Raw genomic sequence first — 24,723 nt, 5'->3', positions numbered from 1 at the left:
TATATAATAGACAACACCAGTCATATATTTGAATGTTAAAGAAAATGAATTTATTCTGTACTGTGAACCCCACTTTATTTTTTAGATATACTAAAAAAATTTTTTAAGTACTTCAAGAATTAAGAAATAGTTGTGAAATAATAGCTTAGACATGTATATCACTGCCTTTTTTATGTCAGAATCTAATTACATATAGTGTGGGTTTAAAAGCTGCCAGCTTAATATTTATTACTGATTAGAATATTGAACTGTAAGTTCAAAATATTTTTAAAAATGTATTTCCTTAGATATTTTCGCCACACATTTATGGCTTTATAGGTATTGGATATTTTTGCTGTTAAATATAATTTCTGGTGTTGAATGTTCATGTGTTATATAGATCTACATAAACATCAGATAACTGGATTTTTTTAGTTCTGCTTTTCAAAGGTTTTTTTTGAGCCAGACATTTAAGGATAATTTTTACATTATCTTACTGGTGACTCACTCTGCGTCTTACAGCTGTAAACTGCTTAGTGTGTCGGCTTCATTAAGATAACTTTGTTATTTCTTAAACATTTTCAGATAATTTAAAAAATTAGGGCCATGGCCAAAATCTGTCCAACACTTTCCTGTATTTTTTTTTTTATTATTATATTTTGGTTCATTAGGGTGCAGTTAGAAAACCACCATTAGTATTCATACTTAATTCAGTTTTACAAATAGGAAAACTATTTTCTTTCATCAGTCTAAATCATATCCAGAATGTATATAAGTATGTATGTATGTATATCAGAGGTTTTCTGCTGCCATGGTAGTTTTTATAGTCTATAATAATAATAATTAATTCTTATTCAGAATTTTGAGACCATTTCAATTTACCACTTTGTCACCTCATCTTGGATTTTAACTAATATATAATTTTGGAAACAGAGAATGCATAGGGTCTTCAAGGTTTTATAATCATTATCCTATTTAAGTGAACTTTAAAAAGAATTGAGGTAATATTGACATATTAAGTAAACTTTTGTATGTTAATTTTGTATATAGTTAATTTATATAGTTATATGTAGTTTATATTATATATATATATATATATATAGTTAATTTTGTGTATGGAAGCATCATTGTGGCTAAAAGCAGAGATTTTTTTTTGGTTATTTATGTCAGAGTACAGAGTAATTATTGTCCTTCAAATAAATGGAGAAGAGCTACCTGATAACCTCTCAAGCCTGAGAAGTATGTTTTAATTTTGCTAAGAATGTGCTTGTGGAACAAAACGTAGAAAAAACCTTGTTTAGAGTCCTTGTATTTGGCAGTAAAGATGGTTAGGAGATAACCTGAAAGGTTTGACTGAACTGGGCCTGTTACTGGATTCTCCTGGCTTAGAATGGGTACAGCACTGAGGTCCAGGCTCTGGAGGTTTTCAGTCACTACAATCTGGGCTGGACTTTATACTCCTGTTTTCAAAGCTTACAAGCATTTGGTCAGTCAGATCTGAACTGAGCAGCTGGGCTAATGACCATGGAACCAATGTGTAAGCACTGGAGTTTTAAGATGAGTGAATGAGGGGACCCTGGAAGATGCCATAAAGCTGGGACTGGAGATAGGAACCCCATCTCTGTGGCCTTGGTTAGCCAAGGTCAAGGGCCTGACCAGTGTTTTCATGGAAATAGAATTCGATGTGAGAGTAGTTTAGGAGGACTGATGATGGAATTTAGTGACTGAAATTATAGATAAGGGAGAGGATGGACTAAAAGATGCTTTGAACTTGCGTGTCTGGCGGTGTGATGCATTTGACAGCTACAGCCTAATCCAGAGGGCTGAGGTGGGTGGATATTAGAGGTGAAACGAGTATTTTTGATTTTAGGGCAGGTTATGGTTCGTGCTTTGACAGACAGGGGAGCTGCAGGGAATATGAAGACATGATCTGGGCATTGAGTCACCTGAAAAGCTTTGGGGGAGGGGGGGGCAAGGGAGGGGAAGGTGGAGGGGCAGGTAAATAGGGGGAATACAGAGGCAAAAAAAGAGATGCGTATCATGTCAGAAGGCTATAGGGACAGACTCTGACAACTAAACTTTTGCTTTACTGCCCATTCCAGTCCTATTTTGAAGCAAGTCATGCAATATATTGCCAATTCTTATATAAAGGGGATGCCAGATATTATAAATCCTATTGAATTTTGTAAGTGAGGTAGTATTAATTTTTACACAACATAGTTTGAAACTGATGGTTTGGGTTGCTTCCAGTTTTTGGCTTCTGTTTGTGTGGATGTATGTTTTCATGACTTCTTGAATACATACCTAGGAGTGGAATTGCTGGGTTATGTGGTAAATGGATGTTTAACTTTATAAGAAGCTGTCACACTGTGTTCCATAGTGGCTGTAACATTTTGCCCTTCCCACTAGCAGTTTTTGAGAGTTCTGGTTGCTCCACGTCTTCTCCAACACTTGGTATTGTCTGTCTTTTTAATTTTAGCCACTCTAGCATATATGTGACGGTCGTCTCACTGTGGTTTTATTATGTGTTTCTCTGAAGACTAGCATTGTTGAGAATTTTTTAATGTGTTTATTGGCCATTCACATATCTTCTTTGAAGCGTTAGTTTACCCGTTTCAAACACTTTTTTTTAAAAAATTGGATTTTGCCCATTAAAAAAATATTGAATTGACTGTCTTATTTTTGAGTGTGTTCTTTATGTATTCTGGGTACAATTCCTTTTTTAGATATATTTAGCAAAAATTTTCTTCCAATCTGTGGCTTGCCTTTTTCTTAACTGTGTCTTTTAAAAGCAAAAACTTTCCACCTTAATGAAGTCCATTTATGTCAGTGTTTTCTTTTATAGTTTGTACTTTTGGTATCCTGTTTAAGAAATCTCTTCTTCACTTGATGTCAGAAAGGTTTTCTCATGTTTTTCTTCTAGAAATTTAATAATTTTAGCTCTTCCATTTAGGCCTGAGATCCATTTTGATTTAATTTTTGTGTATGGTGTAAGTAAGGGTTGAGGTTTGGCTTATGTTTCTTGATACAGATATTCATCTGTTCCAGAACTATTTATTGAAAAGAACATTTTTTATGCATTAAGTTGCCTTGGCACATTTATTAAAAATCAGTAGACCAAATTTGTTTCAGGTCTGTTTCTGGACTCTTTCTTTTCTTCTGTTGATCTATTGATACATGTCAATTCTTATACCAATACCACATTATCTTTATTTGAGTAGCTTTATAGTAAAAATCCTGTAGTATAAATCCCTCACTTTTGTTCTTTATCAAAATTATTTAGCTCTTGTATGTCTTTGCTTTTCCATATAAATTCTGAAATCTGCTGGTCAGTGTTAGGGTTTGACTGGAATTGTATTGAATCTGTAGATCAGTTTGGGAAGGTTTACTACCTTAATATTGAGCCTTCCAAACCATGAACATGGTATAGCTCATAATTTATTTAGATCTTCTATTATTTTCCTTTGTAGGATTGCATCCCCTTTTGTAGTTTTTAGTGTACAGGTCATACACAGCCTTCATTAACTATATTCCTAAATATTTTTTGATGATACATACTAGGTTTTTAACTACCTCAGTCTATAAGAACAGATCTGAAAAAGGTTAAACAATATTGCCAGGGTTACTGTTGGTAGAATTAGAAGGAACGGTTATTTACAAAACAAGGGGAAACAAGATAAGTATGGTTTGTGAAAAATGTCCACATTCCATGCAGTTGAATTCAATAAATTGACATTTTATTACTTGATATCTTTGTAAGAAATCACACATATGTGTGAATTTATGCTTTTCCTTTCTTGGAAATGTGTTCTTTTAACTTCCAAGAATTTTGTGAATGCAGTATTATTCAAGTGACCTGAATTATTGTTTAGGTCCTATTTTATAAAGACATGTGTGCTATTTCAACATCTTTTATGATATATACCAGATTTGGGGGAGGCTGGTGGCTGGGTTTGGGTGCCATTCGTATAAGCCTTTAAAGAATATCAGATGTTTCTGTTGGCATTATTTGAATGTTTGATTCTTGAGATCAATTCAGGTTTTTACTGGTTAGGACTAATCTGAACTATTCATTTGAATTCATCTACCATTTTTCTCACTAACAAAAGTTACATAGGTCTGTTCAGTTTTTTCTTCACGTGATTGTTTATTTTACCTCTAATGAATTTTACAAAACTCAAGTTATTTTCTTTTTTGGTGTTATTTTTTATATAAATTTGTTTATTTTATTTTTGGTTGCGTTGGGTCTTTGTTGCTGTTCATGGGCTTTCTCTAGCTGCGGCGAGTGGGGGCTGCTCTTCATTGCGGTGCATGGGCTTCTCACTGCAGTGGCTTCTCTTGTTGTGGAGCACGGGCTCAGTAGTTGTGGCATGCAGGCTCAGTAGTTGTGTCCTGTGGGCTCTAGAGCACAGGCTCAGTAGTTGTGGCGCACGGGCTTAGTTGCTCCGCGGCATGTGGGATCTTCCCGGACCAGGGCTTGAACCCGTGTCCCCTACTTTGGCAGGTGGATTCTTAACCACTGCGCCACCAGGGAAGTCCAAAAATCAGGTTATTTTAAAATAAGACCTCAGAGCTGAGCTTCCTCGCCTCTTCAGCTCATCCACAGTGTGCTTTGCACAATGAAACAGGGAAGATTTAACAAAGGCATTTTGGATAAGGCATGTGTCCAGAAGCTGATGGGAAAGCTGTTATGGACCATAACTTTTCTGCAAACTGATCAGCTGCCATCTGTGTACAAAGCTCTGTCATCAGCAGAGGGGCCTGTTTGTGCCACTGAGTAGACTGATAGCAGCACATCAGTTTAGCTGAGCTGTTCCCCAGCAGTTGGTCACGAGGACACAGACACCACCAAAGTGTGGTCATCATCACACTACTGGCCTTTGCTGCTTAGATTGTGGCAAGAGACAAAAACTGCTTGCTCCCTTCACCCCCGTACAGCTGAGGTAAGAGCCACCTTTTTTCTCTAGAAGGGAAAAATAAGAGCAAAAGCGGCCTCTTTCAACTTTTCCCACGTTGTTTTGATATAAATTTATGCTTGTCTTTTCCACGGTAATCATTCCAGCCAGGTGCACAATTCAGCATCCCTCTGGTGGTGGAGAGCAGTGTGTGTAGTAGAGCTCGGGTGAATTTTAATAACAAAATTGCATGGCCGAGCCCACCTAGGCGTTTGACCTTGAAGGCTCAGAGGAGAGCAGACATGGCAGATTTCCCTACGTGCCCTTGGCTTAGAGTGGGTAATGAATAGAAATTGATAAAGAGTGTCTGTCAGGCTGCCGCTGAGGTCATGAGGCTGGTATGCGGAAACAGTGCCGGCAAGACAGACACGCGTAACTCAGAACTGCAGCCCGGAGGGTGGGTGGGTCACCGAAGCAGGAAATTGGCCATCAGGCGGAATGCGGGCTCCGAGCACAGGCTGCAGCCGCGTGGACTCAGCCGGAGAAAACACAGGGGCCATGGGGCGGGCTCGAGGCTGCAGACACCTAACTCCTCTACAGCGAGGCAGCACTGTTGCCGCTGCTTCAAAGATATGGAAGCCAGTGCAGGTTAGATTTGTTTTAAGGGATTGAAATGTTAACAGCATAAGTATCAGATGGCTAGTACTTCTGTAGTTACTTAGATCACAGGCTACTGAGGAATGAACAGAGGGGGGGAAAACATAGCTCTGAGGCTTCGCTTGTCATTTTTTTTCCCTGTGCTCTGTTTTTATAAGCGAAGGTTAAAATGTGGAGGTTCGCTGTGTCGAGGAGCCAATCTCTGTTCATCTGTGCAGTGTGATGACTGTTAGAATACTTCTAAATGAGCCTTGAAAGAAACTGTTTAGTTCTCCCAAATAGTTCTGAAATAGCCTGTTCACACACACAGCTTCTATGTGTACTCGGTGTGTGTATGTTTTTGTTTTAAATAGCTGTTACTTTTTTTTTTTGCTTGTTAAACTAACGAGTGAGGACAAAATATTTTTAAAAGATTAAATGCATTTTTGTGATGTCTTTAAAGCCACTGTCTTCTTCTGTTAAATGTATTCCCGTAGAGTCCACTGATTTTTGAGAATGGAGTTGATTGCATCAGCAGTTACTTGTTAGGTTTTTTTTTCCTTAATGTGTATTGCTGTTCTGCTATCTGAAGACAGGGGCGTGTGAGTATTTTTCGTAAGTCCTAAATAAATGAATTGGTTTTGGTTTAGGAGCATCAGGCCAGACATTTTTTAGGTTTTAGTAACTGCTTATCATTTCCTAGAAATGAAGATATGAAAAATGGATATCTCAGAGAATCACGTTTTCAATCATTTTGTAAATTAGGTTTGCCTACCAGTGTAGTCACGGCTTGATTGTTGTGTATTCCCTCTCTGGATGTAGCCTGACATGAAAAAGTTTACATTCCAATACTGAGGGGTTGCATTCCACTGGGCAGTTCTGACGTACCACAGGAATGCAGAGGCCCATACAAAGGGCAAGCTTAGGGCCACTGACGGAAGAGGCTTCCGTGCTCAGCGACTGCCTTTCGTGGAAACTCACACTCACAGCAAGTGCTCATGACTCAACTTGGATGGGGAAAATGTGGTCACAGGAACGCAGGACAGGATGGCCTTCCCTCAGAAGGAGCCTGCAAAACCCTGTCCGGTGAATCACAGCCTGTGGGTATTTGTGAAAACTAGGTAAGATTTTATATTTGCAGGCATTGGTGCTGTCTTCCTGTGAGCCTTGAACTTGAAAGTTTAACAGGCTGTTAACGTTTTTCTCTGTTTTACATTATGTAGAAGACTAATTACTTCCAGTAAATTTTTTGTCTGCATATTGTGGGCACTATCAAGTCATTCCATTTTGCACCTGTAAAAATATTAAACTTAGTTTATTTCACTTTTAGGAACAATTTGTAATTTTTCATTTGTTCCGTTAAAATAACTTAATGGGAGTGAACATCTGGATTGTTAAACTGTCTTTGGAGCAGCCATTCCTCAGTTAGTTTTACTGGGGGAATATGAGCATTGAGTAATACTCTGTTGTGCTGCAGGTGGTCTTTTCATTAATCATTTGCTGGGAGTTTAACTTTTTTTTTTTTTTTTAAATAGCGCAGAGAACCAATAGGTCGATGCAAAGTGAGTCTGCGTCACTTTTAGTTGTCACCTTTGGTTGTTTAGTGTAAGATTATCAGGACATTCCGAAATTGCATTGAGGTTAATAGTTGAAAGCCAAGCTATACACCATACTTTTACGAAACAATTTAGAAGGATTTAAAGACTATAGTCATTAAATGTTCACACCTTGTTGAATCAGAAGCCTGTCAGCGTTCTTAAAACACACATACCGTACTTCTCCATTTCTCCGCATCTCTTTCTAACTTTCTGGCCTTTTGTGAAAGGCTGGCATCAAGTAGAGGAAGGGCTAACAGGTTTTTAAGTATTCAGACCGTCTCATTGATAACTGTTACCTACATCTTTTTTTGAAAGACAGTTATTATATATGTATTTTAATAGTTGTATCTTTTATGTAAATGCCCATGTACACAGAAAGACTGAAATTACCAGAAGACAGGGATAATTTCTTTTTAAGTTTAAATTCAAAGTTAAAAAAAAGCTGTGTCACTTTAAACATTGAGTTTAAATTTTTAAAATATCCTTGTTTATCTTGGTACGTCGTATTATGAGAGCCATTTCAAAGGAGCAGATGTGCTAGGAGTTGAATTTCTGGCAGCAGCTGCCTGAAGAGGCTTGGTTTTTATAGATTTGACATTTACATCTTTGAGTCTCCCAGGGTAACCCTCAGGCTCTCGATGGTCATTTGTAATTTTGCTGAATTCGAGTTGCCTTCTGAATTACAACAGCTGACTTGTCTTTTTCACTCAGCTAGCCAATGAGTGAGCAACCTTCTGAGGATCCACCTTCCCACAAAGCTCTGTTCCCCACTTGTCACTGGGTTTATGCTTGACTGGTATAAGAGATGCACTATAGCGATATTCCTGAGGAGGTCTGGGAATTATTCCTTGTACATGGCAAGCTTACCAAAGACCAGAGTTCTTATATTATTGAGTGTGGAAAAGGGCTATAGCAGAAAGTCAGAGGAAGGGTCAGGTCGGTGTGGGATCCCAGAACCCTGGGTGATGGAGTCTGATGGTAATTTGGGGCATCTCTTTTAACCTACTGTCAGGTAGGTTGGCTTAGTTTCTCCACTTATGCAATGAAAATTGAACTGGAGGGATGGTTCTCATGGGAAGAGGAGGATGGTGGGTCATACATATTATAAGCACTTGGGGGCCTTTTCCTAAATAGAAATATTTGAGGGCTTTTGATGTAGCACATTGGACTCTGACATACTTTCAGGTGTGAAGCTGGAGAAAAAAATGCCAAGAGACCCTATACTATGTGATTTTCAAATTTTTTTCTCAGCGCTGACATTCAAGAAATGCATTTTGTTTTTTGAGGTGCACGGGCCTCTCACTGTTGTGGCCTCTCCCGTTGCGGAGCACAGGCTCCGGACGCACAGGCTCAGCGGCCACGGCTCACGGGCCCAGCCGCTCCGCGGCACGTGGGATCTTCCCAGACCGGGGCACAAACCCGCGTCCCCTGCATCGGCAGGCAGACTCTCAACCACTGCGCCGCCAGGGAAGCCTGCATTTTGTTTTTGAGATGCATTGTAGGCAGCAAATATGACATTCTTTTTTATTAAACTCATGGCGCTCGCTTTTCTGCCTGTTATCACAACTCTCTGTGTGGTCATCTTCCATGGAATACAAACTATTTAAGAATAGGGGCTATATTTAGTGAGCTTCTTGTAAGCTCTGTATTGATTACATAGTTCATGTTGATTCTGTAGTACGTGTCCAGTGAGTATTTGGAAGAGGGATAAGAAACAAAATTGTATGTGTGTGTGCATCTCTCTCTCTTTCTCCCTCTCTCTCCATATATATGTGGACGCGGGGCAGGGAGACGCCCTAATTTATGACCAGGGATAAAATTAAAAATGGGATAATGCTGGATGAGAGGAAAATGTAGGTATAATTGACTCTTCAAAACTGATTTCAGGTTACCAGGGGGGAAGGGTGGGTGGGAGGGATAGACTGGGAGTTTGGGATTGACACATTCACACTGCTATATATAAAATAGTAACCAACAAGGACCTACTGTATAGCACAGGGAACTCTGGTCAATATTCTGTAATAACCTAAATGGGAAAAGAATTTGAAAAAGAATAGATACATGTATATTTATGACTGAATCATTTGGCTGTACACCTGAAACTAACACAACATTGTAAATCAACTATACTCCAATATAAAATAAAAATTAAAAAAACTGATTTCAGATATTTCAGTAACATTTGTTTACCATCTCTTTGTATCTTCCTAGTTCTTTCACCCATGACCTCTATCACTTCATTGCTAAATTAGTGTAGAAAAAGATTGGTTCCAAGTTAATCAGTGGTATAGCTCAGTCATCAAACTTAACTCTTCCTTTGCCCCTAAGGTTGGTTCTTGTTTGGTCAAAGTGGAATTACTCCTTTTTCTTATTCAAGTCCTGAATTTTGCCAAAATGCTCAAAACCACTAAAACAAACACACAAATCTTCTTGATAAGTTTCTCTTATATACTTTAAAAAAAAAAATGTGGATATGCGCATGTGTGTGCATAACGTAAAATATGCCACTTTAACCATTTAAAGTGTAGGATTCAGTGGCATTATTGCAGTCACACTGTGGTGCAACCATCATCACTACCTGTTTCCACAACTTACGTCGCATAGCTCCAAACAGAAACTTTGTAACTTCGCATTTCCCTAACCCCTGGAAACCTCAGGTCTACTCTCTGTCTTTATGAATCTACCTATTCTAGACAGTTCACACAAGTGGTATCTTACAATATTTGTCATTTTGTGACTGGCTCTTGCACTTAGCATAATGCTTTCAAGGTTTGTCCATGTTATAACATATATGAGAACTTCCGTCCTTTTTATTGCTGGATAATATTCCATTGTATATATCACATTTTGTTTATCCACTCATCAGTTGACACTTGGGTTGTTTTCACCTTTTGGCTATTGCAAATAATGCTGCAGTGAAATATCTGTTTGGGTCCATGTTTTTGATACTTTTGGGTATTTATCTAGGAGTAGAATTGCTGGGTCTTATATTAATTCTGTGTTTAACTTTCTGAGGACGTGCCAAACTGTTTTCCACAGTGACGGCACCATCTTACATTCTGAACAGCAAAATTCAAGGGTTCCAGCTTCTCTAGATCCGCTTCAACATTTTTTGCATTCTTTGCATTTTTTTTTTTTTTTTTAATTATAGCCATCCTGATATCTCATTCACGTCTAGTATCAGGTGTGATATGGTATCTGGTTGTGTTTTTTGTTGTCTTTTTGTTTGTTTTGTTTTTATTTTGAGAAAGCACAGCAAGGATTTATTAAGCACTCTTGGGGGAAGAGTGGGCAACGTGGGTGAGTAGCTACGTTGTAGTTTTGATTTACTTTTCCCTAATAAGTAAGGATGTTGATACATATATCTTCTTTGGAGAAAGGTCTATTCAAGTCCTTTGCCTGTTTTTTAATTGGGTTGTCTTTTTGTTGTTGAGCTATAGGAGTTCTTCATGTATTCTGGATATTAAACCCTTCTCAGATATATGATTTGCAAACATTTTCTCCTGTTCTGTAGATTATCTTTTCAGTTTCTTGATAATGTCCTTCAATGCACCAAAGTTTTCAGTTTTGATGAAGTTCAGTTTATTTATTTTTCCTTTTGCTGCTGGTGCTTTAGGTGTCGTCTCTGAGTCCATTGTCAAATCCAAGGTAATGGTGATTTATCCCTCTTTTTCTCCCCCAAGAGTTTTATAGTTTTTGGCTCTTTTATTTAGTCAGTGATCTGTTCTCAGTTAATTTTTGTATGTCATGAGAGGTAGGGGTCCAACTTCATTCTTTTTCACGTGGAAATACAGTTGTCTCAGCACATTTGTTAAAGAGACTCTTCTTCCCCCATTGAATGAACTTGACCTTTGTCAAAATTAGCCATAGATATGGGTTTATTTCTGGGTTCTCAGTTTTATTTCGTTGGTCCATATGTGTCTATCCTTATGCCAGTACCACACTGGTTTGATTACTGCAGCTTTGTAGTAAGTTTTGAAATTAAAAGTGTGAGTTCACTAACTTTGTTGTTTTTCAAGATGGTTTTGGCTAATTAGGGCCCCTTGCAATTTCATATGAATGTGAAGATTGGTTTTTCCTTTTCTGCAAAAAATATTTTTGGGGGGATTTTTATGGGAATTGCATCAAATTTGTAAGATCACTTTTTGTAGTCTCTTATAAGACTTAATAATAAAAAAGAATGCATCTGATAGGACTAACTTCATTTCTGACAGTGACACCAAGGAACATTTGGAGGAGAATTTAGGCAAATGGTTTTGGAACAATCATTTATCTATTTCTGACTTTTCCTAAAACCCTCAAGGATTGTAGGTGTACTTTTTAAGTTAACGAAGTTCTTATTTAATCTGTATCATTTCTACAATTCCTTAAGTCATGATTTTAGAAATTTAAATGATACCAACTTTCAGCTGCTATTAATAAGATTGAATGAAGTGTTCTTTTAATTTGTGCCTCTGGTTTTACAGAAAGCCCTTTGGCTACCCTTAATTTTTTTGGTGGAAACTTTTTAGCTTTGTGTTTTTCCCCTTAGAAACTCTTCTGGGGCAGTGCTCTATTGTAGATTTATGTGGTTTTCTATAAGGGTATGTATAGTAATTTTCATTTTTAATTTCTCGTAGTGTGTCCCTCCTTTTGAGGTGTATCTCTGTTTATTATTTGTTATTTATTATGTTAGCAGTTTACTGTGCTAATGCCTTGAAAGACTTCTAGTTTTCATTTGACTTTTAATTGAAACATGAGAACTCTTTGCTGTTTAATCTTATCTTACACACTTTGTGCATTTGATCACTTTTCACATAGAATATTTCCTTGTGCAGGTTGGGTCCTTCCTGCTTTTTTATACGCACATAAAACTTTATAAAAATGGCTTGTACTTTATTCTTACTGGCTTTGTTTTGTGCTTTACTCTCTGAACGTCTCTGTGTCATTTGTAAACCTGAGGATTTCTCTCCGTTTCTTCCTACTAAATCATCTAAAATATTTTAAAAATTTGGTCTTAATATCACCTGTGGGAGATCTTACCTGCTGTATGTCTCTATCCAGTTACCTTTTTTATCTCTAAAGTTTTCCAGGACTGTATTTTTAAAATTATTTTATGTGTTTGTTTATTTTTCTTGGAGTATAGTTGCTGTACCGTGTTGTGTTCGTTTCTGCTGTACAGCAAAGTGAATCAGCTATACGTATACATATAGCCCCTCTTTTTTGGATTTCCTTCCCAGTTAGGTCACCACAGAGCCTTGAGTCCAGGACTGTATTTTTAAAACAGTTTATTTATATAGAACTTGGTCAGAGATTTTTTAAAACTTAGTAAATAATGGTGTTTACTTACTTTTGTTTCTATATCTATTGTTTCAAAGAATCAGAGAGTAGAAGCAGAAGTATTTTGTGGGCTGAATGGGTTTCTAGGTGACGTTTTTCATTCCTCCCTGACCATTCCTACCTTACAGCTTCTGGTTTGTAAGCTAAGAGCCAAGGGACCTTGTCATTAGGCCCCAGCGAGTGCATTCATGACTTGCGCTTCAGCTCTTTTCAGGCCACTCTTTCCTTCTGGGTTCTTGGCTGTGTTCGAAACAATGGATTTTTGGATAAATGAAATAATTTATTCTCCCTTGCTGGAGTGGGTTCTCTGTGCATTTGCCTTTTCCCCCTCAATGTAGTCAAAGAATTAACCTGACAAGAGTCTATTTTTTCTCCTATGGTTCACATCTTTGTGATGGTCAGTAGAACCTGAGTCTTTTGGGGCTTCAGAGAGAGTTTTGTTAGGTTTTAGTGCAGCTCACTTTGCAAAAGGCATAGAGATATTTTTTGTAGCTCATCTTAGGGGATGCACACTTTTCATCCCTAAAGTAATAGTGTTAGTGCAACTAAATACATGAATATCTTCTCAGCCATAAAGTTCTGTTGAACTAATGGCTGATTGGTAAGGGGTCTTACAGCCTTAATTCTGGAGTAGGGAGTGGTTGGTACTAGAATTAGGCATAAAATAAATAAATACCACATAGTTTATTCATGTTGATGTCACTACTTCTGTTGCTGAAATTTGTGAGCAACTCAGTTCTAGCAGTTTTTATTTTTTAAGTTGTCATCTGAACATCGTATGCATTATAGACGTTTGATCTTTTTTTTTTTTTTTTTACTACATGAAATTTTAAAAAAGGAAAACCACTCGATCATGATGATTATGAAGCTTGTCTGGTTCTGTAATTTAATAAAATACGAAAAAACTTAGAGTCACATGGTTTTCTTTAGATTTTAATGCTATTTTATTTAGTGATAAAACTTAAACATACAATATATGTTTTTACCTAGTCCTATAACAGGGTTCAACGGGCAATGATGGCATGAAACCTGCTACATATTTTACTAACAGTTTGTAGTGCATCATTAAATTATAAGCTTCATTGTAAAAACTTAAATTGCAAGTAGGTAGTTTCAAAAACCAGAAGCAAATTTTTGTGTGTGTTGAGAATTTTCCGCAACTTTAGTGGTTTTTAACTGTAAACTAAGAGGAGAATATGTAAAAATTTAGGTCATTTTAATTGCATGTGAAATAACATGACAAAGAAGATAAGATTATTTTATTTTTCTTGGTAGATTTTTTTCCACTTAAAAAAAGCACTTCAGTATGTATGGTTGTGAGAATATGTATGTATGAATATTTTTTGAAGGATTTTTCAGATATGCTAAGTATGGTTCTTTTTGATTTTCATAGAAACAATTTTGGAGCAAGAAATGACTTCACTGATGGCCTGGGCTCACCCGATAACCTTAAAAATGAGTATAGTTTAGACTATGAGGATGGTCAAGTTGGTTTGCTAGAGGTCACACAGGCTGCTAGAGTGAGAACGTTGACTTTCTTGTTCTCTTCATCTTACATGACTTTTTTTTTTTCCTAATCCAAGTTGGGTTCTAATATGTGAAACATTGTGTACTACCATGACATAGAGAGAGTTATAAAAGGGATGAGAATGTCCATTGGAGCCGCTCAAATGTCTAATTGATTTGGGGAAAAAATGCTCGGTAAAATAGCTCTTTGGAAGCGTTTCTTCCTCATATTTTTCTCAAAAGTAGGTTATTAAAAATGATTACTGGGACTTCCCTGGCAGCCCAGTGGTTAAGACTCCGTACCTCCGCGTTTCCACTTCAGGGGCCGCGGGTTCGATCCCTGGTTGGGAAATTAAGATCCCCCATGCTGCACGGTGTGGCCACAAAAAAAAAGGGTACTAAGATGTTGACTGGAGGGAAGGGAGGCCTTTTGGAGTAGTGAATGAGCAGACGTAGGTGGTACGTTAGCAGAACAAGTCATGACTACTTAGAACTCTTCGTGGCTCTACTTGGCATATAGCTATGCCAGAGAGAGCAAATCTGCTCTAGTGTTAGGTGGGTATTTCCACAGATGGGGCAGAGGTGCCGTGTCTGAAGTCGGCAGTGCAGTGGAAACGCGGAAAGGGGCTTTGGGAATGCATGTCCACTTAAGTCACTGTGTAGCTGAAAGCCCTGAGTTGAACACCTTTTCCCTTAAACTGATTTTGAATAAGTTGATTTGAAAATTTAGAAAAATAACTACATTTTTAAGTGAAAGAAATGTTTAACCTAAGCAAATTAAGTTAAGGAAGAGGATTATATGCATTTTATACTTTGGATATTTTTATAGTTTGCCACTGATCCAATTCCCACCCCTGTTAGAATATTCTAAATCTTCACCTGACTGGGAGTGGTTTCAAAGAGCCTAACCCAAAACACATTCATAATGATTCTTCATTACTTACATTATGAATTCAAAAACGTTATATTGGAATTTTCCAGAAAAATATATCTGAGATTTAAAAATTTGAATGGTTCCTTGTCATTCTGTGTAAATAATGGTTTGAGATAGCTCTCTTTCTTCAGTATATATTTTTTATAGTTGTTTTCTTCCTTGTTTTTATTCATCTGAAGGGTTAGCTTAAATTCATAATTTGTATTACTTAAATCTTTTTTTTCTTTCTAGTTTTGGCAAGCGTTCTGCAGGAAGCTTTAGGCGTGGCTGTGAATGCATTGTGTTAGAGCCTTCTGAAATGATTGTGGTAAGAATACTTCTGTGAAGACTTTTTTCCCTTAAAAAAGTTATGAAATAAAAGTATTTTCACAAAACTACTTATAATAGTGTATTATATATTCATAACTTTAGGTATATTTATTTCGTAACTTTTTGAGTTTTAAATTCATAATCATTATAATTATTTACGGGATTCAAATAATGAAAAAAGAAAGTTTGAAAGGGTCCACGTACCTAAATGTTTGGTGTTTGAACTTTATAAATCAGTCTATGAAAATGCCATTTAATTTAAACTTGGGGAGAATCTTGGAATTGCAGGATTTTAGCTCTCCAAATATTGGTTGGAATGAGTGAGATACTTTAAATGAGACACAGTGATATGTATTCAGGCAACAATTGACATAAGGAAATCAGTTCATTTCCTTTATCTAATTGAAAGAAATTTGGAGGACTTTTATGCTGGTTAAATACTCTGTTGAGATTTTTATCTCTTTTTAATTGAATAGTGTGATTTAAAAAGTATATTGAGGTAAGACATATGCAAAAAAACATAACGTTAGAAGAGATATTAGCAACATAATTATTTTTACTGATGCTTTAAGAAAAGCCTGTCACATTCTTCCTTACTATATAAAAATGATTTTAAGATGGGACACTATGTACCCCTTAAAAAAAATCAGCAACAAAAATAAGATTGGAGGGAGTGCCCAGTAGAGACATTCAGTTGGCTGATGTGCATAATATTTCCCATCCAGCATCTGTCTGGGCAAGGAAACTTTTTGAATAAATGATGGCCTAAAATAGATGATGGAGGCTTTTTTTCATATTTAATAAAATATTTGGTAAATGCCTATACATCTATTTTCAGAGGAGATGTAGGTTTTTTCCCTGTGATGGAGGAGAGGATTTGTCAGAAATGGGAACTTCCTCATCAAAAGCTAGTGAAAACTTTTGGTAAAATTTCCCAAAATTTACTGTTAAGTGAGAAAGTGGCATGGTGGTGAGTAAAGATTTAGGAGTGGAAAAATGTAGGCAGATACGTTGGGCTTTCCAGCCACAGGTCTTGAAAAGCATTTTAGATATTCCCTCAAGATTTTGGTCTCCGTACTGCTATTTTGTGTTGATCTGAAGGATTTTTGACCTCCAAAATTCCTTGAGGATTTTGTCCTTGTCCATATGATGCTAACTACTAGGTTTGTCAGTGTGAGAAACCATCTTAGAATCTAATACGCTCTTGTGAGCCAGTACATTATGTAAGTGTGACGGGATTAACCGGAACGTAACTTTTCTTCTGTTAGTCCATTCATCACTTTCTAAATGTTTAAAATGAGGAAATTATGTTTGAGAGCAATGCTATTTATAATAATAATAAAAAAAAAAAAACGAAACTGAATCCGTAGAGTGAAAGTTAGGAAGAGAAGCCCTTAAGTAATCTACCAGAGGTCATTCTGCCAGTAGTCGTGTCTGAGTCATTTGGGATTTGGGTGTTTGTTTGTTTTTTTTAAACAGATTTACTTCATGAGAGTTTTTGTGCTTTAGTTAAGACAATGGGGCAGTTGCTTTCATAATGCATGGTGATGTATCCTGTGAGATCTTTCATTAATAAATCAGAACAAAGACTACTGAAAATATCCTTCCCTTTGAGACTGCAGGAAATTCAGGAGTTACCCATATTGTCCTAAGTGGAACTGAAAATGCCTCTTTTCTTTTATAAAGAAAAGTTCCTCAGAACCAGTTAGTTCTAGGGAAGTTGAGAAACATTGAAGTCTGTCGAGATAGTTTGTCTACAAATGTCTTTGCGCTGTGAATGAATGTACACTATCCATAAGTTTTATTCTGCGTCTAATCTTAATATGGAACATGGTGTTTGAAGAAATGAAATCTTGGGGGATTTTATTTCAGGTTAGACTATATGGATGAAAATGAAGAATATTTCAGCGTCAAGCTTCTCATCGACAGTCTCGAAGGAGATTTAGAAAATCAACCAGAAAGGGGAAAGACAAACGATTATTGATACTGTGGATCCTTATCCTGTGGGCAAACACACCTTTGCCTAGAGGCTATCATACGGTAAGTTATACAAGTATAATAATTATCTTTATAGCTTTTTGTTGGGAGTTTTGTGAAAAGGCATACATTTTCCGTTCTTGATGAATAATTCCTTTCTGTGGTATACTTATTCAAAGTGCAGATTTTTCTCTGAAACACATAATATGAATAGTTTAAGGAGCATTGAAATAAGATAAAGGTTTAGCCTTTTTATTTCTTAACATGGTCTCTGAGGATCAGCTTTGTGGTCAGCATGTACAGTTGTAACTGGGATATTTTTAGGTTCTTATCTTAATCTAAAATTTTGCCCTTTCCCTTCACCGTCCCCAGTGACGGGTATCATACCTGTTTTTTATTCAAAAGTTAGATACTTAAAAATTACCTATTATTTTCATACCATTGTGAGAATATTATCTGAGAATTTTTTGTTTTAATATGATGAAGTGAGAGCATAATTTGAAATGATGCTTCTGTAAATCCCGGTGTAAAGATGGTCTGAAGCATTTCTAATAGGTTCAGAGGTCCTCTTTAATACTTTCACCACTTGTCGTCATTTGTTTCGTAAATACTAGGTGAAGAAACTACTTACGTTTGAGGAAACGGAGGCACAGATAATGAAGATGATTTGTACAAGACCCCAGCGTGGTCAGTTTGGGAGCCTTATTTTTCTCACTCATTTCTCTCTGCTCAGCTGCGCTGTGTCCATGTCCCCTGGTGGCCCACCCAGAATAGTGGCAAATATATTTGAGGATTTCTGTTTTCAAGAAGAAAGTAACTTGAATTCTTCCATATGTCATAATAAGGTCAACTATGGTTCATCTATACTTACAATACCATTAAATGAGCACTCATTCGTGAAGTTAATTTTAAAATAAACATATGAAAGAATAAAAATAGGTAAACGACAACTATTTTACATTTCTTGTTTGTTTGTCTTCCGTATCCTCTTCTTTCTTTTTGCAAATAAGTATAAATGCAAACCGCATGGGGAAATGTATATAGACTTGAAACTATGTACGTAATTTTCTGGGAACTTGGAGTGGTACATCTTACACCCGCACTTGACGTGTTCCATTTCTGAGAGCCCTTTGTATCTGAATATTCAGGCAGTTTTGGCCACCAGCTCTCAGCCTGCTCCTCTCACTGCCATGCGCACAATTTTAATTTCCCATGAATTTCATAGTTGAATCATTTCATTGAGCTCATTTGCAGAGGGTTGCTTTTTGCTCATCATAAAGTCAGCTTTGTTTGCCTGCTGCAGAGCCTTGGTATTTTTTTGAAAAAAACCTATGAAAGGTTTTTTGTTACCATTGTCTATACAAGAAGGTAGTATTTTTAGTGTCGATGCAGCATCGTGGAAGAAGGAACTGTGGATTAAAAATAGCTGTACACATTACTAGTACAACCTACTAATATTGTTAATACTCTTTCTGCTTTGGAACTATTTGCCCAAATCAGATTCTATACCAAGATATTTAGCGGCAGTGTGGGTTACTAAAAATTTAGCGTTCAAGCTGACTGGTTTGATTTTATAGTTATACTTGTCCCATTTAAGTTGGGGGGTGTCATTTTATAATTATTTCTCTCTCCTATCCCCATGTTTTCCCCCTTTATGGGGAAAACACCCACCTCCCCTACATGACTCCCCCTTTTAATCTGATTTTTTTGTAACTGTGTAGTTTTTAAAAATTATTCAAGATTCCTTTTTTTTTTAGTGGTTTTAAAAAATGTCTTACCTGGTCAACAGGTACTTTTATGAGGGAAAATTCAGTACTAGGGTGAAAAATTTAACTTGCTCACTGATGGATCAGGTACCAGTTTGCTAATATGTGACATGGTGGTATTAATTTTTCTAAGTGAGTTCAGATGGGCAACAAGTGTCATAATTCTAAGTGTTGAATCCCGTCTTTTCATGCAAATTGTGTTTTAATTTCATTTATATAATTATTATTTTGCCTAAGTACATGATTTTAACATATGAAAACAACAAAATTAGCCCTAAGTCACATTTACTTATTCTGAGCAGAAATACTCCTTTTGAAAGAACCGTAGTAAGGTGGGAGCCAGGGTGAAAAGTTTGTTGACAAGGTGCATGGTCCTACTTCACAGGCGACCTACATGGTTGCAGGTGCGTTTCAAGTGCATGGCTAAGGAACATAAAGGACATCATCCGTGTAGCCAGCGCTGTATGGTCATTCTTAACCTGATTTAACATGACCTTCATTTTGGCAGATGTACTGTATGTAGCATGTCTGATAATGTCATCTTTTCCTTTCCTCCTCTATGGCACTCATTTCATTTTGGCTCAAAGGAATGCACTAAATCTCAGGTATTGTAATTTGTGTGTGGTCTCCTAATACTAACCTCAGTTCATTTGTGAATTTGCATTGTAACTAATGAGTGTATAATATTGATGTGTTTTGCTTCGTCTTGTTCTTTTGTATTTTGCCCTGATTTAGTAAAATCCCTTACAACTTTGAAACTATCGGTGGTTTGGTTGATGTCACAGGCTGCTTTATTTGTGCAGACCTAGGGATAAATTGCTCACTTTCTTTGAAGAACGAATAAAACGCAGACTACGTATTTTAAGAATGAGTGGAGCACAGTTCTTAACTAACCTGCTTTGCGCATAAAGAAATGGAGAGAGAAAGACAGGCAGATAGGCATCGTGGGTGTTTAACTGCTTTTTGTGTGAAAGTTTTATGGGAAATCCATTAGACATTTACATTTTAAAGGCTGTAGGTGAAAGCTTTAAATTTCAGGAATCCCAGTGTGAAAGCATTTTGGGAGACCACTGGTAAAATTTTAGTCAGAATAAAGGCTTTGTCAAAAAGGAAATAAGAATTTAACACTTCGCTTGCATTTCTTATTTGCGCTTGATTTTTAACCAGATTTCATGCTTTTATTTCATTCTATATTTTAATTGAGGCCTATAATAATATCTTTGCTCATTTGTTTCATGCCAATATATGACTAATTTACAGTTTCAGCATTACTCGTTTGAAATTTGGGGTCAAATTTGGGGTTATCAGGGAATTTGGAGTCAGGGAAGAAAAACTCATTTATCTCTGCAAACTAATTGGTTAAGTAACTAGTGAAATGTTATGGTTGTGTTTTCTTATTGCCCAGGAAAAAGATCATGAATAATTTAATTCACATCAGAGGAAGGCTACTGTCAATGTAATATCTTTGGCTATTACAGTAACCTCGCCTGAAAACACGAAATATTTGTATAACTTTTCAAATTAAGTCCATTACTTTACGTTCTATACAATATAATGCATATTAAAATGTCACAGGTGACATAATAGCTGTATTTTATTTTAGAAGCACTGCTAATTTTTCAGTGATGTGGTAAATCTAAAAAATGTTGATAGTTTTTAAATTCGATAAGATTCTTGTAAAATTGTATAAAATTTTGTTAAATTGCGCCAGTGTTTTGAGCTTTTATCTAGTACATGTATACTTAAAAGGTATATAACTTTAATATTTTAAAAGGTACGCCAGTATGTAATTAGTCCTCTTGTTCAGTATGAGAAATTACAGGTTAGTCTAATTCCCATGTAGAAGTAGGAATTGAATTTAAAATGTGCACTGGGTTATGACGTATACCTTATGTACGCTTTTAAAAATTAGACGTGTTGAGCAGTTTAAGACAGATGATAGTAATTTCTTCAGAAACACGAACACTCGCACAGTCCATGTAGAGTGCTTTCAGGTCACTTTTTCAAGGCAAGTGTGTGAGGTTTGCAGAGAATAAGCATTTTAAAATGCAGTGAGAAGGCAAGATTGGAGATGGCTTTCATTAGCATTTTCTTACATTTTGCTGAGTTGGGTTGAAGCTGTGTTTAAGACTGCCAGAAAACAGGATGCGGCACGAATGTTCAGTCTTTGAGTGGGGAGAGGCAGGTGGCAGAGTCAGGTCATGGATAAGGTTCCCGGCGGAGGCTGGGGAATTCGGGGTCATTTCTAGACTGACTTGGGACTTTGGACAGGTTTACCTTGTCGACAGGCTCGGAATAGGGTGGGGCGGGGGGAAACCTGTTTATTTTACCCCTAATTACAGGCCCCGTCTGCATCGATGGGTAATTTATTCTAGAAGTTTGGGTGGGTAGGGAAATGTGAGTTCCATAATAAGAATGGAGAGGAGAGGGAGAGGACTTAAAAGGGAAGAAGGGCCTTCTTACTTTCACCTGGATGCCGGGATGGGGAAGCTGGCACATACCTGCACATACCTGTTCTGTCATCTTTTTATTCCTTTTTTTTTTTTTTTTTATGGGAAAAAGAAAAAAACAGCTCTGTTCTCTTCCTCGTTTAGAAAGTGTGAAAATTGTACAGAGGTATTAGACTGAAGACTGAGGAAAAGTTGTCCCGTCTAAACTGTGGAGGTGCTGTGTACCGACTGACGCTTCCTACCGTTGCAGCCTTCCAGGGCTGGTTGCGTAATTAAAATGCTCTCCACTCTTCGAGGTTCCGAATGACTTTCCACCTCCACTCCTACTTACCCCCCAAAGTGTGGCTTTACTTTATACAAATTTGAATTAGGAGGATTCAAACACAATATAACATAAAACTTATTTATAAAGTTTCCAATCAGTGCAAACTTTTGGAAGTGAGGAGAACCCATCAGTCATAGAAAAAGGTATTTCCCACACATTCTGTTAGTAATCCTGTTCTACAATGGGAATATACACTTCAGGGCACCGTTTAATAATTATGTATTGAATTTTTCTGTAGGTCAGGCTTAGTTTAAAGTTCTTGGTGCAGGTGTGCAAAAGAAATGAAAATACTGCATAAAAGTAAGTTAATATAATCCAAGTCGGATACAATGTAATATTACAAAAACATCATGGAATTAATTTTTATTATTATTAATTAAATTATTATTAATTTAATTATTTTTATTAATTATTTTTATTATAGCCATAATACAGTATCTTTAACATAGCACCAATGTAGTAAGGTTGATTCTTATATGAGGCGTATGAAAATGAGTCCTATTTTTAATAAGCTTATTCTTCATAATATAAGACAAGTACTATTTCTTCTAATGGTAATCATTCCTAAGTTATATATATCTTATATATTTCTGAATATAATCTATCACTTTGTTTTAAGTGATGGATTTGATTTAAGTTGGTTTCATCTTTAGTTAAGGACTTCTTAGTAGGTTAATTTCAAAAAAATTTAAATATTGAAACATGAAAAAATTACAGTGTTTGTGTGATTATGCACATTTATTTGACATTAGACTTTTTGACGTGAGCTGTTGTTCTCGCATTAGAAATAGGCAATATTTTCCCTCATGTTACGGCTCTGCTTTGTCACTAATTCTTTACTTTTTCACTGAGGTCTTCCTACTTTGATCCAGTATATGCTACTTAACAGTAAGAGCATGTGTTGTGTATCAGTGACTTGTGTGTCTGCTAAATTTCCTAGAATATTAAGGTCTTAAGATTTTTAACTTAAAACAGTCAGTTCATATCCCACTTGACTAATTTATTCAATGATGATATTTAAAGTCTGTTTATGTGCATATACAGAAATTATTCAAGTATGGGGAAATTTCTTAATTATTTGAATATTTTTATTCTTCATCTTTCATCAGGCGTTTGTTTGCTTAATTAAATCTAAAGCCGTTGTCTTCAGTATGGTCCTCAATCCCTCTCTGTGAATTATAATAGGATGGAGTTTCAGAAAATCTGTCTATTCTGTTTCTTGTATCATAGAGGAAAGCTCAGTATTTTCATTTATATGTTTTTATTATTTTAATGAATATTATTGAGCGCCCACCTTGTTTCAGGGCTGTGCCAGACTCCATGGCTGTAAAGGTCTACAGGACAGACAGAATCTGCCCTCATTGACTTTATGGCCTCGCACAAAATAAGATAAATCGACGGCAGTTAAGATAGAGGGAAATCCAGGTACCGTGGAGGCTCAAAAACCAGGCATCTTGAGGAATCAGGCGTGGCTTCCTGAATGGCCTTACTGTCTTTGCTCAAAGGAAAATCTTCTTTAATCCAAGAAAGCCCAATAGAAATGTGAAAAAGAAATGAATTGGGAAGTAAAGAAGGGAAAGAGGGGATGTGGATAGACTGTTGATAGGAGTGATAGATACAAACCTGCCCTCCCCACATTTTGGTAGATACTGTTGTATGCATGCCCCGAAGTCTTTATATTTGCATCAGAGAGTCTTTTAAAGAGAAGTGGCAAAAGTATCCTTTGCTTTTCTTGCTTATTCTCAGCAGGTTTACTAGCGCCTCCTCACCTAGACCATGTTGCATTTTAAAATCCTGCAGAAAGCTTCCTGCGGAAAGGTCTTTGAACAATAGGTGGACATAACAGCGTTGCATTCCTGGCAAAATGCAGCCTGTTAGAGCTGCTGCGGTGGTCTCTGCCTCCTTGCTTTGGGGGGAGCATTTCTCTTTCTTGCAGTTATAATCAGGTATTTATGTTGATTTAATTTATACAGATTGAGAAATTATACCATAGAGTCTGTTTAGAAATTGAAATGTAAATCAGGAAATAGTGTAAAATATGAAATGATTAATCTCGTGTTATTAACAGCATGCACTGCAAATTCACGCAAGGCAGTTGAGAAGAGTGTGCAGTGTGCTGTTTACACAAGTTTCAGCTTCTGTTAGAGGATGTCTATTTTTATATATGACATCATCGCTGCTGCAGAACTCCCGTGGCCACTGGGATTTACTGTTCTTTCATTCCATTCTGAAAGAAAGCTTGTATTGATGTCATAATTGGACCCATCTTTTGGTTGCACTTGGAAATTGAAAGTAATCGGGGTGTTGTGTAGCATGTCATGGCAATATTTCAAGCAATTTATTTGTCAGAAAGATCGCTGCCACTTTGTCCTGCCTCTAACTGTGAACATTGGTGGCTCTCTCGGTGCCTCTTCATGTTTTAAGTATATTTTGGCTAAAATTTAACTTTTAGTCCCAATAGCAACAATCCTTTCATCTTCAGCCATTTCATTTCTTATGTGATTTTTCCTTTCTTTCCTTTTCTTTTCTTTTCTTTTCTTTTCTGCCATGATATTTTGCAGTGCTACACACTGATTTGAAAGATGTCTCTTTTCTTTGGAAAAATCTACTTTGATATTCAGACCTATTTCCTACCAGTGCTGAACTGGCCTTTTTTACAATTAACTGATCCATTCTGAGTTGTCTGTTTTCACTATTTGAAACATTGGGTGGCTAGAAATGTTCTCTTTTGATTTTGAATCCTCTGTTAAAACATTATTAACTTTGAAATACCTTTCTATTAGCTAGAAGATATTGTTGACCAACCTCTGGAAGAAATTCTAGCATGTGATTGGATGTATGGGTGTTAGGTTGACATCACTCATGAAAGGAAAATTTTAATGATTCATATTAAAATAATTTTTAAATGTCTACTAGATTTTGTACATATTTCTGTGTATAAATTTTCCTCCTTATCCTCTCAAAAAATTAGTCATTATCCGTATCTCAGTAGGAAAGTTTTTTTCCCCTTCTTTTACAGAAACTAATTA

At 36.5% G+C, this 24,723-nt stretch overlaps 1 protein-coding gene across 1 annotated transcript in view; it reads left to right on the top strand.

Annotated features, from left to right (window-relative positions):
• RAPGEF2 (Rap guanine nucleotide exchange factor 2) overlaps positions 1-24,723 on the top strand; it is a 248,200-nt gene that overhangs the window by 113,643 nt on the left and 109,834 nt on the right. The window contains 6 exon segments of the mRNA XM_032631799.1: positions 15,099-15,188; positions 17,049-17,080; positions 17,083-17,124; positions 17,127-17,188; positions 17,190-17,216; positions 19,507-19,524. Coding sequence (XP_032487690.1) covers positions 15,099-15,188; positions 17,049-17,080; positions 17,083-17,124; positions 17,127-17,188; positions 17,190-17,216; positions 19,507-19,524 — 271 coding nt within the window.

Source organism: Phocoena sinus, chromosome 5 (genome assembly GCF_008692025.1).
Source record: "Phocoena sinus isolate mPhoSin1 chromosome 5, mPhoSin1.pri, whole genome shotgun sequence".
Lineage (NCBI taxonomy): Eukaryota > Metazoa > Chordata > Mammalia > Artiodactyla > Phocoenidae > Phocoena > Phocoena sinus.
This window is presented reverse-complemented; position numbering and strand designations above follow the sequence as displayed.